The following is a 14,730-nucleotide window of genomic DNA, read 5'->3' as shown; positions in this document are numbered from 1 at the left end:
AAAAGAGGGTCTGTGGCACCCCAAACAATAGGGAAATAAAGACAATCTCAACAAAACACAAAAAAGGAGTGAACTCCCTGACATTTTTTTTTCAACTGTACCACTTTTAATATTTTACCATAGATTTTGAAAGCGTAGTAGGCTTTGAGGTCACGTGGAGCCATCTCGCTCAGGACTGAAAACATGTCCAAGAAGTCATCCAATGTCATGTTTCCCTCTCCGTCCTCAGAGAAAACCTCAGCGATCCTCTGGCGAAATGGGTTGTCCTGGACAAAGAGGACACCAATACATATAAATATAAGTTTGATTAAAACTTCTCAGTGCAGCTAATCATACAGAACTATGAACTGGTGCTTGTTTTTGGATTGGATTTTAGGGCCTTCCTGTGCTCCATGATTGTGTGTTTTTGTTTATATCTCATGTTCTTGTCTGCTTTTTGTGTTTCTAATGAGAATTCTAATAAGCTAATTAATTGTCACAATTCATGACGATCAATAACTATGAGGTAAAGTATAATCCTTACAGTCTTACTCTCTCTTTCTCAGGACATGTCAGTGACCAGAGTGTTTACACACCTGTTTACCTTGCTGTCATTGTGTAAAGAGCCATATAATTGACCCATTTCCAACAAGTGTGCCCTGAGGGACTCACCAGCATTCTTCAAGTTTAAAGGAGTCGGGTAACATATAACCTTTCAAATAATTCTGTCGATTAGTTGGCCATTAATTATGGATTGGGAACACTGGGAGAGAGCGGGTCTGCAGGGTGTGTGTGGACCAGTAGGTCTACCTTCAGTTCTGGCATGCTGCCAATCAGCTCATATGGTAACTTCACATCTGGGTGGTTGGTGTAGTCAAGAGGAACGAGCTGCGGTGCCAAATCCCGATAGCGGTAGAACAGTCTAGGAAAGGTTTAAAACATTTACTTTCAATATTAAATTACAAGCTGTATTCTATATTATGCAGTTATGTATTTTAGAGGGGCATTTGGTAGTTGAATTAGAAAATTAAGAAACCCCTACCACTCAGCTGGAGTTTTTCTCTATTGTGGTCAACATTGAAAACTCTGAAAAATTAGTTTCAGTAAAGTAAAGTTCTGAAAGCAACTGCCCCACAGTAGGACAGGTCTCCTGATACTGTAGTTTAGAGTTACAGTGTAGTATTGTGCAGAACAAAACAAAAATTCAGCTGTGTCAGCTGTCCTACACCAGCAAGGGCTTAAATATATTAAGATTTAGTGCAAAAAATATGCTCACCTGAGAATTTCTTTTCTAGTAAAATATGTACAGTCCTGCAAATACAATCAGACCATGACAGGAAAGTGAAGTTACAGCATTACGATACAGCTGTTCATATACAAGCTGGTGCTAAATTACTTGTTTTATACAGTGGTGGACAACATATACAGATATTTACTGAAGGTATACAAGCAGTACCACACCATAAACAGTCAAATGCAATTAAAAGTCATGCATTTAAAATGTTACAAGTACAGATGTATCAAAAGTAATAGCACTCATTATGCAAAATGTTATATTATGGGTTCATAGTTATTAACACGTAAGCATTTAAATAACTACTTTATATATTTTTAGTTAGTTTAATCTATAACGCTTCATATGTTCTAAGATAAATTCTAAAGATAATGTTTTTGTGTAAAATCTTAGTAGTAATAACTATGAAATAAATGTAATGACATAAAAAAAGTACATTTCTCACTGTTATGTAGAGTAGAGGTACAAAGTGCTATCAAATGGAAATGCATGTAGTACCTCAAAAATAAAACAAAAACGTTCTGCGCTACAGTAAAGTAACTAAGTAAAGTAAATGTTCTGGATTTATATGAAAACAGATGTTTTTCATAACACGGCATTAACTCTGCATCATGTCACTAACATTGGGTCACAGATTGCCTCTGCGGTGTTGACTGTAACATGTCCAAAGACTTTTCTGAACAACAAAATATTAAATCAACAAAGTCTGACAAGTGAGTTAATCTTGTTTATAGATGCCGGTAGCTAGTATTGATAAGAGAGGCACCATTAGCGTGAGTGAGGCTAATTGTTCATTCAGAAAGAGACAGGATTGACACCAACCTGATAGGCATCTAGCTGCTGTGCTGTAAAGATGGTCTGTTTATTCCCCATGTCTGAGCACGCAGACACCAAGCCTCAGGTCCATTGCTGCTCCAACATCAAGTGCTTTTTTAGGGTGTGTGGATATGTCAGATATGAAATACTGGGACAAAAGGAAGCCAGAGCCAATGAGGAGATCGGGTGTCGGGCTGCCACAGGGCCCTTTGGTCCCCATTATAATGGCAGCATTTCATCGTTTTCTCCATTGTGAATAGCAGCCCCTTTGACAATGAATAAGGGCTGTCGTCCAGCATCATGCCAAGTGGTATCAACCCCCTTTAGTGCCACTCTATGGCCAACGCCTCAGTCACTGCTCAGGTTACACTCTTTAGAGACAGGGTTTTGTAGTGGGCAAATAGACTTTTTGATGCGAGACAAGTTTTGTCTGTGTTACCTTATTTAGAGAATTGAGTTAGACATTGACTGATAATATTTCATAAAGAGACTTACTTCTGACAATAGCAGCCACAGTGAGCAGAACAAAAGCATTTCTCCTGAGAAAACCTTCAATATTACATTTATTCTGGGATGAAGAATCTAAACCCGACATTTTTAATGTCCGCTGTTCCCAACTTAGACAGACAATTAGAACTGGGGGACATCTCTTTCATACTCTGCAACCACAACTGCAGAAGATTTAACATCTTAACGTTACATTACAAAATATGCCTGTTTATGACAGCTATTGAATGTATTCAAATTAAAAAAGAAAAAGAATAGAATTTACTATGTTTTATATTATATGTTTCTGTTCAAAACACAAGATGGCAAGTCTACAGAAATTAGTTTGAAGAATTTGTATTTCCATACAAATTTGGCCAACAGGAAGCACTAAAATACACACTTAGAAATAGCAGTAATATTTCACTCAGTGGTGTAAGTACCAACTGTGCAGCCTGTGTGGCCTACAGGCCCAAAAGGTTACAAGGGCCCATGACAGATGGGGATACTTACTGCATAAATGGAAGTGGGCCCCTTAAAAAGCCCTTTAACAGTTAAAACTGCACTAATATTACCACCTTTCTTCCTTTTTAGACCCCATTTGTTGATGAGGACATAATTTAGAAACATCCTCAGTCCGAAACAGCAACAATATCACTAACGACAGCCTAAAAGGTAACAGTTTAAGCTTGACAGACGTTGGATTTATTGCCAGACAGTGGCATTGTATTGTATTAAAATGTCTTATTCTACTGTTTTAAATAATGAAATCACTGTGTACAATATGTTCATGTATGCTCAAGTACAGTATGTAAGAATGTGAAAATGTTGGTATGGCATGGTGCAGCAGTTTCTTGTTTGTTTGTTTTTTTTGATACTATCTTCGAAATATACCAGTGATCAACCTGAACCACAAGTTACATTCATATGTTGCAACATTTCAGGCATGTCATATGCAGACAGGAAGGCTTGTGGGAAAATGGGGCTCCAGGCTCTCTGCTATTACGCAATTACCCTCATGGCATCCTGTCATCACCCAGCAACACATCACCGCCCTCTAGTGGCGAAGGGGGGGGCGGTGCAGATTGTGGATATCTTCCTTCAAATTATGGTGCTTGCCAACAATATAGTTTTTTTTCTGTATAAACTGTTTATTCCAGAAGCAAAAGTCTTGGTGTCATCAGTCTGACTTAAACAAGCTAGTTTAGTAACACTAATAATTGTGACCAAGAATTTTAATTTAATGTGAATAGTTATTATCATTACTTGTAATAGTACTGGGTCTTCTGCATTGCCTTTGGCCTCATTCACTCACCCAATAACACTAATCACTCAAACAACAACACTTTAATGTAGATCTTCTTGAAATAATGTCACATTTTTTAGTGAAATTGTTTTGCAAATAAATTCACACTATAATGTTTTCTTTACACCATTTATTCTGTAGAATACAGAAAACATAAAATATACACATTCAAATCTTTCACAGGATATCACTTCCATCACTGCCATATATTATAATTTTTTTTGAATATTTACATATATTACAAAGCCACACATGAGACTGCACATTAATTATTCGTTTCATTTGAGTTTGGCTGCTGGCTATCTATGTACTAAAACCCTCATTTGCATTATATTTTTTATGAATATCCGTGCAGTCCATCACCAGCGACTAGTGGATGTTAGTGGCAGCCACAGCTTCCAGCCACCATGTCATTATACTGTTTCAGCACCACATTCTCATCATCATCGAAGTAAAGTAAGTTAATGGAGAAGAGCTTGTCAGGCACGCAGCACGGTTTTTCAATGCCTTTGATCAGCTTTAGGGCGTTGATGATTGACTGGACGGTGGCGTGGTTGGTCGGCCTCATGTTCTGACCCAGAGGGAAAGGGCAGGAGCCTTTACAGTGGTAAGCATTGTAGCCCCGGGGAGACACGATCCAGCCCGACCAGCCGATCTCCTCGAAGTCGACGTAGAGAGGCTGGCGCTGGCAGGGTGAAGACACACCTTCCTCCTCGCTGTAGTCCAGAGATCGGGCGCTGCGGGAGGGTGTATCTGACATGGGGGCCTGGGGCAGGCTGGAAGTGGCACCGGTGTCATTTGGGTCTGGTGAAGGAAGGCAAAGCACTTTGTTAGGAAATACAGTATTTTATAGAGTATGTTCTGTGAGTCAAAATGCAAAGTTGAGCTAAGTTACAGTACAGCAGGTCTCTATTTTTTTCTGTTACTCTTATTCTGAAAAAAAGGTTTGATTGAAAACTTCAAAACTTAAATCAACAAAAACATTAAAGAATTAAACATAGCAAAAGTTGCTTTAGCTGTGACAACTGGAACAATAAGGGTTACAGTTAGGCAAGAACACATTAACTCCCTCACCAGGTAGATTTTTTAACAGAAGACAACTGATGAAAGAATGTTTTTGGAAGCCAATTAACATTGGACTTGAGATGTTTCTTTGTCTGATAACTGATTTGTAAAATAATGTGTTTGTTAAGTATAGCAGGGAAAGGAAGAGAATGTGTGCTTGGGAGGCCCAGGATTTCTAAAAGGCCACATAATTTGTATCTATACTCCTGCTCATCAGCAGTAAGACCACAAAAATACATGTCCTGTGTATTTTTACTGTCACTGGACAAAACCTGATCACTCAAACAACATTAAAGCTGAAGCAAGTCTCACCTGTGTTTTCAACATTGGTAGAGCGGCGACCATCGTCAGTAAAGAGGACCAACATGGGCTGTTTGCTCTGGTGGTGGTTGCGTCCTGAAGCAAAGCGGATCATTTTCATATCCATCTGGCTTCCCCCCAGGGTCCGAACCACCACATGGAGCCCCAGGTTACTGCCTTCATCTATCATCCAGGAGCGGACCTACATGAAGAAGTTCACGTTAGTCACTTAAAACACTGGATCCAGGCAGTTATGTCCAGCATTCACCTACAGAAGTTGAGCTTCTTAAAGAGAAGAGAAGTGGATACTTACTGCTTGTGTAATGGTGAACACCTCCCAACCAGTAGAGTGGACTGGGATGAGTCGAGAAGACAGCAGCTTCCTCTCTTGTGTGTTGTTGTTTCTGCTGGTGTCAAGCAGCTGATAGACACTAACCTAAATGAAACAAAAGAGATAGTGGATTACAGTAATATCCAAGGGAGACGTTGCATTTGGGTGGATTCACTGTATTTCGTTAAATTGCTCAGTTGAATGTATCTGATGGTACATACCTGGCAGAAATGATGTCTGTGGAATGTCAGTGTTGCCTGAGGTCGCAGCTTGAAAAGATGGAGCTCTGCAGTGAGAATCTTCTCAGTTCTGGCCACCATGGACAAATTGAACCTGTACTCCACCTGTTCACTGCGCACTGCAATATAAAATATATAATTAGAGACCAGAACAAAACTATATTTCGTTGACTACAGAAGCCAGAAGCAAACGTGTGCACACACAAATCTGATCTTACATTTGTCAAAGAAGCTGCGCACAGTATTCCCCTCCAGAAGATACGGGTCCTTGGTCACACCGTCCACATCAGCAACCGTGTTGTACAGATCAAGCATGTACTGGGGTGCTTGCTTGTGTCCGTGGATGGCAGGGGGGTCCTCCATCCCAAAAACTTCCAAAAGTCTCTTGATGGCAGCTGAGCGGACTTCTCCTGACTCGTTGTCGGCGGTGAAATGATTCTCCAGGTAGTTGAGTGAAGGCCGTGCAGCGGCGGTGCACACTAGAGTGGCAAAGCTGATCACAAACAGCAACATCTCTGAAGTTTGGGTAGATTCCTGGCGCATCGGTGTCCTAGAGCCACACAACCGGCCAGCAACTTGGAGTTGGAGTGACTGCAGGGTCCTAGAAGCTCGACTTTTTATATCAAATGCTCCCGTTTACTATTCAGTGGCCCTCAAAGCCTTGGTAAACAGCAGTAAAGATGCTATTTGGTCGCAAATGTAAATCACCAATCAGCGAATGTAAAGGGAGACTAATGGCGGTGTTAACAAGGTGTGAACCCGATTGTAGATTTCATTCAAGCCCATTGTCTCAACGTCTGGCAATAAAGGCTCAAATAAACTAAATCCAGCCTTTGAAAAAGCGTGGTACTTATGACTATGTTGTTGTGGAATATATATTTTCCCTCTGTTGTATCATTTTATAGGAGAGAAATGTAAATAATATGAAGAGCATAAACTTGGAGCTGATCTCTTGAGGAAGTGCACTCACCATGGGAGGTTAACTGCGCCTAAATGAATCCATTAATTTAGAATAATGGGCACAGTGTCTTAGGTGGAAACCAATTACTTCGATAAAGAGACGGGTGTCGCTGGCTACACGTCGCAGGATTTACATAACTGCTTATCCAGTTACAGTCGGATAATCACCAAATCTGCCGTTTTATTTTTTAAAAGACCCCCAACTGGATGGAATTCCTGCAATGGCATAAGTTAATGTGGTGGAAATGTTGGAGATACTTTCAACCAGTGATCGTTCATTTTCCCCATAAAAAGACCGTTTCCTTTATATGATTTGCAACAGTTCGGCACAAGTCATTCCAAATGAATTCCCTATATATTTAGGTACAGAATAGGATACTGATAATGGTTTGCACACTGGAATTTTTTGAGTTTCAGTATCCTTCACCGCTTCAGATAAAGGCATCTATAAATTTGATAAATTAGACAGTTAACTTAATCATGAGCACAAAAACCAATTCATTCTTTCATCATTGTTATTTTTAATTTATTTCTCAATGCCAACTCAATTATTTTCAAGGAAACTCAGAAATGGCTCACGGTGCCATTTGGTTACTCTGATCTTTACGCACAATTACGCACGAGCATAAGACAAGTTGACACTGGAAAAAGTTTGTTCCCCCCACTGTAATAAACATTTAAGAGATCAAAGTTTTTTTTCTCTACGTGACACCTTGAAAGCAAGCCATAAAACCCATTCTCTTAGGATGACAGAAAGAAACCCACAAAAGTGTTGTTTCACACTTTGATATCAAAATTAGGAGCTATTAACTGCACGTGTGTTTTTTCAAAGGGACATTTGCTAAATTGGTTGGCTTTTCATGTTATCCTTTCCAGAGCTTCAAAGCTTCATTTTGGCTCTTTGAAACTTTAGACCCTGAATCGGATTTAAATGAATTTCATTCAATTCACTGAACTGTAGATTGTCTGAAAGTCTAAAAGATCTGCCAGGTCTGCCAATACTTGCTCTTGTTTCTGTTAAATTAACTTGTTTTTGAAAATCAAATAAAGTTTATGTAGTTTTTATACTAATTATATTTAATTATATTATTATATTAATAATCTAATAATTTAAGAGGGCTGCACACTGTATTGCACTGTAATATAAAGTGTCATTTAATTCAGTTTATTTAAAGTATTGCACCTTGGAGACCTTTCCACTTTGTTTTATTTGCAGAAAACGTGTTGTACAGTGGTCCAATGACAAGTCCTCAAAGTTTGTTGTATTAAATTTATTTACAAAATTATCATTTTCACATATATTACATATAATACAATAATACTTTAGGGCAGTAAATGTTACAGTATTCGGTGGGGTCATCAATGGGCTGCTGCTACTGTGGAATATATCCTCTCAACTTCTGAGAAGGGATTGGTAGTTGTTTTCCAGTGGGGGGTGCAGTGTTCAGTTTTGGCAAAGGCAGGAAGTGATGGACAGGACGGTGCGTATCTGCCCATGCTGGTTGAGGAAGCTGTGGCTCTCGTAGCCCTGAGGAACACAGGAACTGGACTGTCTTTCAGCCCATAAGTGGCAGATTTCTGGATCAGATGGACTCCTGCAGCAGAAAAATGAAAGAACATTAAAATCACGTTGTGCTTTATGTCAAACAACCACTTAATATGTTGTGTTTGTCCCCTGAGGCAATTAAATACCCCTAAAACTCAGTGTTTACATGTGGCCTGGTGTTGTCAAATTACACTGTGACAATCAACTTTAATATGTGATGTTCTTTCGTGCTTGTATTCTGTTGTGTCTGTCCACTTTTTATTGTCAGTTTTAACTACGGTAATTCTTGTTTAAACTTTTTTATAAGTTATTATGATTCCGAACCAGAATCTGCGGATGTAAATGCATTACAACTATGCACTAGTTGAGGGATTTGTAATATTTGAGACAAGTAAAATTAATCCCATGCATTGGAAGAAGACATGCATTAACCTGTTAAAACCTAATGTTAGGACAGGGGTAACAAAATCATGCTGTGTAGCCAAAGAAACTACAGGGGCCACAAAACTGGTTTTTAAATTCTTTCAAAGTTTCCAAAGATACCAAATGTGTCAGGCTGTATTAAGGGTAAGGTGTCTAAAGTAAGGCACGATGCATTTAGAATATTTGCATTTGATAGAATGGTGCAGCCATAAAAACATGACTCGATTTTAGAAAAGCTTAAAAACTTAAGAGGGAAGTAAAAGGGGGGGGCGTATGCTAAGGGGTCAATTAAATTTATATTGTACAGCACTTTCCCTCCTACAGTCATAAAATCAAAGTCCAACAATACAATGAAGGAGGTACATATGTAATGTGAACCTCTTATTCTTTTCATATGTTTAAGATAAACTGATATCACACTGTTACAAGTCTGCCACAATTTCAAAATAAAGCAGAAGGTATGAGGGGGGCATTTGGTGAAGGAATTAAACTAAAAAAGCCAACATGCTGAGTGCAGAAAGTGTCAGAGCTCACAGGCAATTGTTGTGAGAGGGGCAGAGGACGTGTGTGTGTGTGTGTGTCTGTGTGTGTTGGGGGGTAGCAGCTGTGTTCATACTTACCTGAGAAGGCATCGGTTTCCTGTGGTGCAACCTCCCAAACATCTGCCCACATCTATTTCCTGTGGAACATTAGCAACACAGAGAGAGGGCAATCAGCTCACAGCTGCTCACAAATATTGACCCAGTTGAGTTGCGGGGCCAGCTGCTGTGTAAAATGTTAACTGCTTTGATTCAACACCTGCAGGGACCATTTGTGTTTGTGGTGCACTCTCACCTTTGGCACTAAGGCACAGCAGATGACCAACTTAAAGTAATGTTAAAATCACAAATAATTATTGTCATATGTAGAATATGGAAAAGGTTGTGGATGAGCTTTGTTGTAAATGGGACTTTTGTGAATGATATAAGTTTAAGGTGGAATAAAACAATAAAAATTCTAATTCTCTACATGGCCAGTAATACAGTTTAAATCAGGCTTTAATTGTATTTTCCTGAATAAAGATGAGCTGTGACACTGAAATCTGCCAGTCTATCATGTGTATTGTTGCAGATTGTGCACGAATAAGCATGCCACACATCTATCACACCAGGATGTGCGGTGCCAGCCACTGGCCAGTGGATTAGCTTGATTAAGTGCCGTCTTCCACACATGTGCCTGATGAATAAAGATACTTCATTACTGTCTGGCACCCAACTAGATCCCCTGTTTCCTCTCAACCTGATTACAAAAGAAAGTGTGAAACCGGCATCACAAATGAATCACTCTTCTGGTGTTAATTATGCCATGCTAAGAAGTTCTCATTTGGAAAAGCTGGATTTAAACATAAAGTTAGATTCACACACACTTTCGTTGTGGATGAACAAGACTGATGATTTATGAGAGTCAGAAATAAAGTTCAGTGGTACTTTAGCGTTTACACCTACTTTGAGCCTCTCCTCTTTGACTCCATCTGCGTGGTGGACTATTTCGTAGTAATACTCCACATATGGGACCCTGTAGCAGCTTTCCTTCAGCTCACAGGCCGCCACAGTCTGGATGAGGTCCGCTTTGTTGGGGGTTTCCACCAAGGCTGAGTCAAACTTTGTGGGGACGCAGGAGAATCCCTCTGTGGATGATCGATTAAAGAAAAGTTGGAGTTATTGAGAGCAGCTCAATTATATTCTGTGATCCAAATGTAAACAAACAGAACTTTAAAACAGGGGATTAGCTTCGGGATCAGTCCTGAGCTGACTGATGGGCTTCAACAACTTCATGGGTAGTAGGCTATTGTTTCCTGATGCTGTTAAATAATGGAAACGATACCCACAGTTTGAAGTAGGTTATAATCAAACACACAAAATGAACAAAAGTTTTTTTATCACTAAAGTTAAAGTTATCCATGTATATTTAGCTAACAGCAAGGATAGGGGCTTTAACTTTGTCAGTATAGTGAATGATGGTGAATCCAATGCTAGCAGTGCTGGGCTGCTTTGACTATGTGAATGTCAGTATAACTTAAGTATATGTTGTTATAATGTTTTACTAAGACCTTCATCAGGGTATTTTTAAAGGTGCAAAAAGTTAACAAATTAAAGTGAAGTTAATTAAAAATGAATCTAAATTATGTGAGGACAGTAAACAAAGTAAAAATACTTAATTTCACCTTTTTCCAGTGAAAAAGTTAAAAGACACAAAACACTAAAAGTCGAATAACCCCTTTAATCTCCTTTTTGTTCTCAACAAGCTGAACTGATCGACCTACTGACTGCATATTCCTGCTGAATGATGCTTGATGTGCAGTATTTCAATCTTTAGTGGGTCATTTTGAAACAGACAGGTACACTACAGACACACACACACACACACACCTGGTGAGCCCTTGGACCCGGAGCATCCTCCCAGGTCGATGACGGTCTCATAAGGCGTCTCGGAGTAGAAAGTCCTGAGTGCGGGGACGCGGATGCACTCGGTCAGCTTGATCTCGCAGTGGCACTCCTCGATGACCTCCACCTCCCGGGGGCCCTCGAACAGAAGCACCCGGTCCACACGCATCCCGGTCGCCGCGCACACCTGGTTCATGCCGCAGGAGGGCATCTGGCTCGGCTGCTCCGAGCTCTCTGGAGCTGCAGGTCCGCGCGTCCTCATCTTTTGTAAGGCGAGATAAATTAATGTTCACAACATGTCAGAACATGTTCCTGTGTGATTTATTGTAACTGAGTGGTGCAAATTGACTGGGGGTGTTTTTACACTTGTGGTTTATGATTAATGTTATCTTACGGAAATATTAATACCGAAAATAATACGTGCTCCAGTAGCACAATAACTTCATGATCGAGTACAAGCCTGCAGGCCGAGTTTCAGCATAATAACCTTAGACAGATAATCACAAAGTTACAGCGCCCCCGTGTGGCTGCGCGGGGAAAGGTCACTTACTTTTTTGCTCCTGAGAAATTCCAGCATTGAGGAATGTTTGGACTTTTCCTGCTGTCCTGCTTCATGTGATGGCCTGGATGCTCCCCCACAGTGCGACCTGCACATCCCAACATCAACACTGACAGGACTCCCAGAGATGTCTGTGGAGAGATTTCAGACAGAAAGGGATTATTAATACAATCTTTTTTTTTTTTAAAAACAAACAAATTATTCATCTCAGCTGCTTTACAAAATTCTCAGTTTGTTTGACAAATCATACTTTGTCTTTTGGAGGATTACATATGTGCATTTAATGCTGAATTAAAACATTTACTGATGGAAGCATGTGGTGCTTTACCTTGTCCAATGTAGACAAAGTGGCTCTGTCTTTTGCAGCACATTCTCTGTGTGAACAGGTTTCTGTGGTCTATGTGTTTGCTCAGCACTCCGGTCACTAGAAAACACAACACAAATATCAGTGAGTTAACATTGTTATTAATTTACTTCATATCTGTCTTTAAGAATGATTCAAAACATTACAATTACGACAAGATGAGCAGATTAAGATCCATGAGATCACAATATTTTACATACAAGTTAAAAATGGGACACGATAATGCAGGAATGTTTTAATGAAAAGCATGAATCAGCAGTTTATTAGGCTCAGACAGGTATATGAATATTTATAACAATAGCTTTCCAAGAACGAAAAAAACACTCTAAATGACTTTATTTTAAAAGCTTAATGTCTGTGTTCATCTGTAAATATTGATTTAAGAAAACACTTCAATATTTAGTTAAAAGAGAAGTGAATGGACCTGAACTTGCTGTGAACACATCACACACAGTTCCCAGCATCACACTCCTCTATGACTCATGTTTCCATTTATATAGTACATTATAAGTACATTTGAGCAGATTGTTGTAGTGAATATCTGCTTCTACACACTCACACAGCAGCAGTAGAATAGAACAGAGCAAACAGTACTTACAGGTCAGGTGGAGGACACACAGGAGGAGAAGGAATGGTCGGGGTAAATCCATGGCTTTAGTCCGCTGCTCCTCAGCTGCCAGATCCTGAGTGTCCCTCTGCTCACTGATGCCTCTGATATTTATATGGGATCAAGTTTCAGCCCCAAATGTGACCTGAAAACAAGGTCTCAGAGTGGTGTGGACTCAAAAAGTGAGAGCTAATCAAATTTCCATGCTGAATGCTTTGTGGGATGGAGTTCTTACAAGCAGGGGCCACTTCAAAGGAAATCTCTACAGCTTTTCTGTTTCTGCTGAGAGGGACACAGTGGCTCGAGTGTGTTGACAGGCCCGAACTCACCCTAATGAAGTGCTTAAGTAGCCTTGAGCCATTAAAGCGTCGCTCATTCAAAGGCATTAATCATCTTTTATCTCAGGGGGAAGGTGTTTAGCACCTCTGACTTAAAACAAAACCTGGCCCAAACACATAAACAGGATCAGTGTGGGGGTCCTGAGCCTCCCCTTCGGCAAACTCCACCACCTTTGTGTTTATTCAACATGACACCAAATGGCCAGACCCCTCAGAGCTGCCCTTCAAATCTCAACTTTTCTTCACAAGAAAGAGGTTAAGATTCAGAATTAAAGTAACATATGTAACATGGTTTTCAGATGGCTCAATGTCTGTTTAAATAAAAAAATGTGTGACGTAAAACAGAAACTTAATAAAGAACACTGTATCCTGGCAACAAGGCCCCAGAATACATCTCATCTAAAGGCGCAGCCTAAAAACTCTAAATACTTTTTAAAAAACCTTTTCCAGACCAAAAAGTCTTATTTTATTCATGGGAAAGAAAAGTTTAACTATGTTACAATGTTGGTATTTTACTGGTGTTCTATTCATATCTTAATAAGGTGTTAGTCCTTCTTTGAAGTGTTGATATGATCCCCTCATTTTCATCGGGATCAACGGATCATCGTTCCGAGAGCCATCAGCACTCAGACACCTTGATTAAGGTGACGCCTACAACAGGTTTCAGTTGTTGATTCCTTTCATGAAGTTACAACAAATTTTACTGAAATTCCATCCTAATCCTGGTAAAACCCAGATTACTTGTTAATTACTTGATTTAATTATGTAGATCATATGATATGTCTTCAGAAAACTATATAATTCTATAAGGTTAGGCCCCAGTTGGTTTTCAAATTTGGTTTCAGCTCCTTAAGGGGGAGGGATCCGCAAAACTACTGTGTTATTTATATTATTGTAAACTGTTTTGTTTTGAAAATTGTAAAATAAATTCTGTGCTTTTTAATAAGAATTTACTAATATCAGCGGGACTCATAGGTTAGCTTGAGACTCAACTAAAATTAAACTTTGTGAGTTTGATAACAAGACTCAACTCAAAAGAAATAAAATGTTGTTGGTTTTTTGGGGTATTTTTAATCCATGTTGGTTTAAAATATAAAAATTCCTCTGCTAAGAAAGATATAACCAAAAGCAAAAGGATGTAAATCGTGTGTCACGTGCTGTCCATAAAATGGTTTGCTTATAAATCTCTAAGCCATTAATCTATTTTAGCTGCCTGTCTTAACACATTAGTGCATTAGTTACATTTGACCTTTAGAAATTTTAAATGCATATCTGTTCTCATTCTTATATCTTACAATAGCAACCACAATACAACAGTGATATTTTTCAGAACCTGTTGATATTGTAGTTTTTTCTACCTCCTCATTTACAAGCACACCTGTTTCAATGCAGCCCTCTCCAGTAAACCTTTCCTCCCAACATGAATTCGACACTGCACGTGCTGAGATGATCGCTCAGGTGATGATTGGATTATAGTGAGTCACTCCCGACATAACCGTGCAGCTTATGCACGATGACTGTCAGTCAGACAATCCCTGTGTCTTTTCTGGGTAACAGAGGTTGACAGGAGAGACTGCTAACAGACAGTCCATGAGTTTGTCTGTGCAGACGGTCTGTCCTTATATCCGTCTGGTGTCCTGGTCAGTGTGTCCAGTTTGGGTAGCAGTGGTTGATGGGAGACACAGGTAACAGAC

General features: G+C 39.6%; 3 protein-coding genes across 4 annotated transcripts in view; all 3 read right to left on the bottom strand.

Moving 5' to 3' along the window:
- cib3 (calcium and integrin binding family member 3) overlaps positions 1 to 2,146 on the bottom strand; it is a 3,484-nt gene extending 1,338 nt beyond the window's left edge. Inside the window, exons 1-4 of one of the 2 annotated variants that reach the window (XM_035671280.1) lie at positions 2,096 to 2,146; positions 1,256 to 1,290; positions 790 to 901; positions 119 to 266 (exon numbers count right to left, since the gene is read on the bottom strand). In XM_035671280.1, coding sequence (XP_035527173.1) covers positions 119 to 266; positions 790 to 901; positions 1,256 to 1,290; positions 2,096 to 2,146 — 346 coding nt within the window. The remainder of the gene's footprint in view (positions 1 to 118; positions 267 to 789; positions 902 to 1,255; positions 1,291 to 2,095) is intronic. The other variant, XM_035671281.1, reaches the window with a different exon arrangement.
- A 2,030-nt stretch (positions 2,147 to 4,176) lies between these two features.
- On the bottom strand, positions 4,177 to 6,425 carry admp (anti-dorsalizing morphogenic protein). Its single transcript, XM_035671267.1, has 5 exons — positions 6,035 to 6,425; positions 5,799 to 5,935; positions 5,560 to 5,682; positions 5,259 to 5,448; positions 4,177 to 4,685 (listed from the first exon to the last, which is right to left on the bottom strand). The coding sequence occupies exons 1-5, from the start codon at positions 6,357 to 6,359 to the stop codon at positions 4,261 to 4,263; spliced, it is 1,200 nt and encodes a 399-aa protein (XP_035527160.1). The 5' UTR covers positions 6,360 to 6,425; the 3' UTR covers positions 4,177 to 4,260.
- A 1,682-nt stretch (positions 6,426 to 8,107) lies between these two features.
- On the bottom strand, positions 8,108 to 13,059 carry im:7138239 (uncharacterized protein LOC497366 homolog). The gene is made up of 8 exons (XM_035670368.1): positions 13,028 to 13,059; positions 12,690 to 12,802; positions 12,056 to 12,151; positions 11,719 to 11,858; positions 11,154 to 11,430; positions 10,230 to 10,411; positions 9,366 to 9,424; positions 8,108 to 8,371 (listed from the first exon to the last, which is right to left on the bottom strand). The coding sequence occupies exons 1-8, from the start codon at positions 13,057 to 13,059 to the stop codon at positions 8,221 to 8,223; spliced, it is 1,050 nt and encodes a 349-aa protein (XP_035526261.1). The 3' UTR covers positions 8,108 to 8,220.
- Positions 13,060 to 14,730: the final 1,671 nt, after the last annotated feature.

Source organism: Morone saxatilis, unplaced genomic scaffold (genome assembly GCF_004916995.1).
Source record: "Morone saxatilis isolate NCDOM2014 unplaced genomic scaffold, NCSU_SB_2.0 Contig23, whole genome shotgun sequence".
Classification (NCBI taxonomy): domain Eukaryota; kingdom Metazoa; phylum Chordata; class Actinopteri; family Moronidae; genus Morone; species Morone saxatilis.
The sequence above is the reverse complement of the archived record's forward strand: the minus strand, read 5'-3'. Positions and strand labels throughout refer to the sequence as shown.

What these genes read in the sequence shown, in the direction of transcription:
- admp (XM_035671267.1), bottom strand. Translation starts at nt 6,359, where the DNA reads ATGCGCCAGGAATCTACCCAAACTTCAGAGATGTTGCTGTTTGTGATC. An exon ending in ACAGACATCATTTCTGCCAG is followed by an intron (nt 5,683 to 5,798) that starts GTATGTACCATC and finishes TGTTTCATTTAG; the next exon opens with GTTAGTGTCTATCAGCTGCT. An exon ending in TACCAATGTTGAAAACACAG is followed by an intron (nt 4,686 to 5,258) that starts GTGAGACTTGCT and finishes TTCCTTCACCAG; the next exon opens with ACCCAAATGACACCGGTGCC.
- im:7138239 (XM_035670368.1), bottom strand. Translation starts at nt 13,059, where the DNA reads ATGGCTCAAGGCTACTTAAGCACTTCATTAGG. An exon ending in TACTTAAGCACTTCATTAGG is followed by an intron (nt 12,803 to 13,027) that starts GTGAGTTCGGGC and finishes TATAAATATCAG; the next exon opens with AGGCATCAGTGAGCAGAGGG. An exon ending in GGAAACCGATGCCTTCTCAG is followed by an intron (nt 8,372 to 9,365) that starts GTAAGTATGAAC and finishes TTTCTGCTGCAG; the next exon opens with GAGTCCATCTGATCCAGAAA.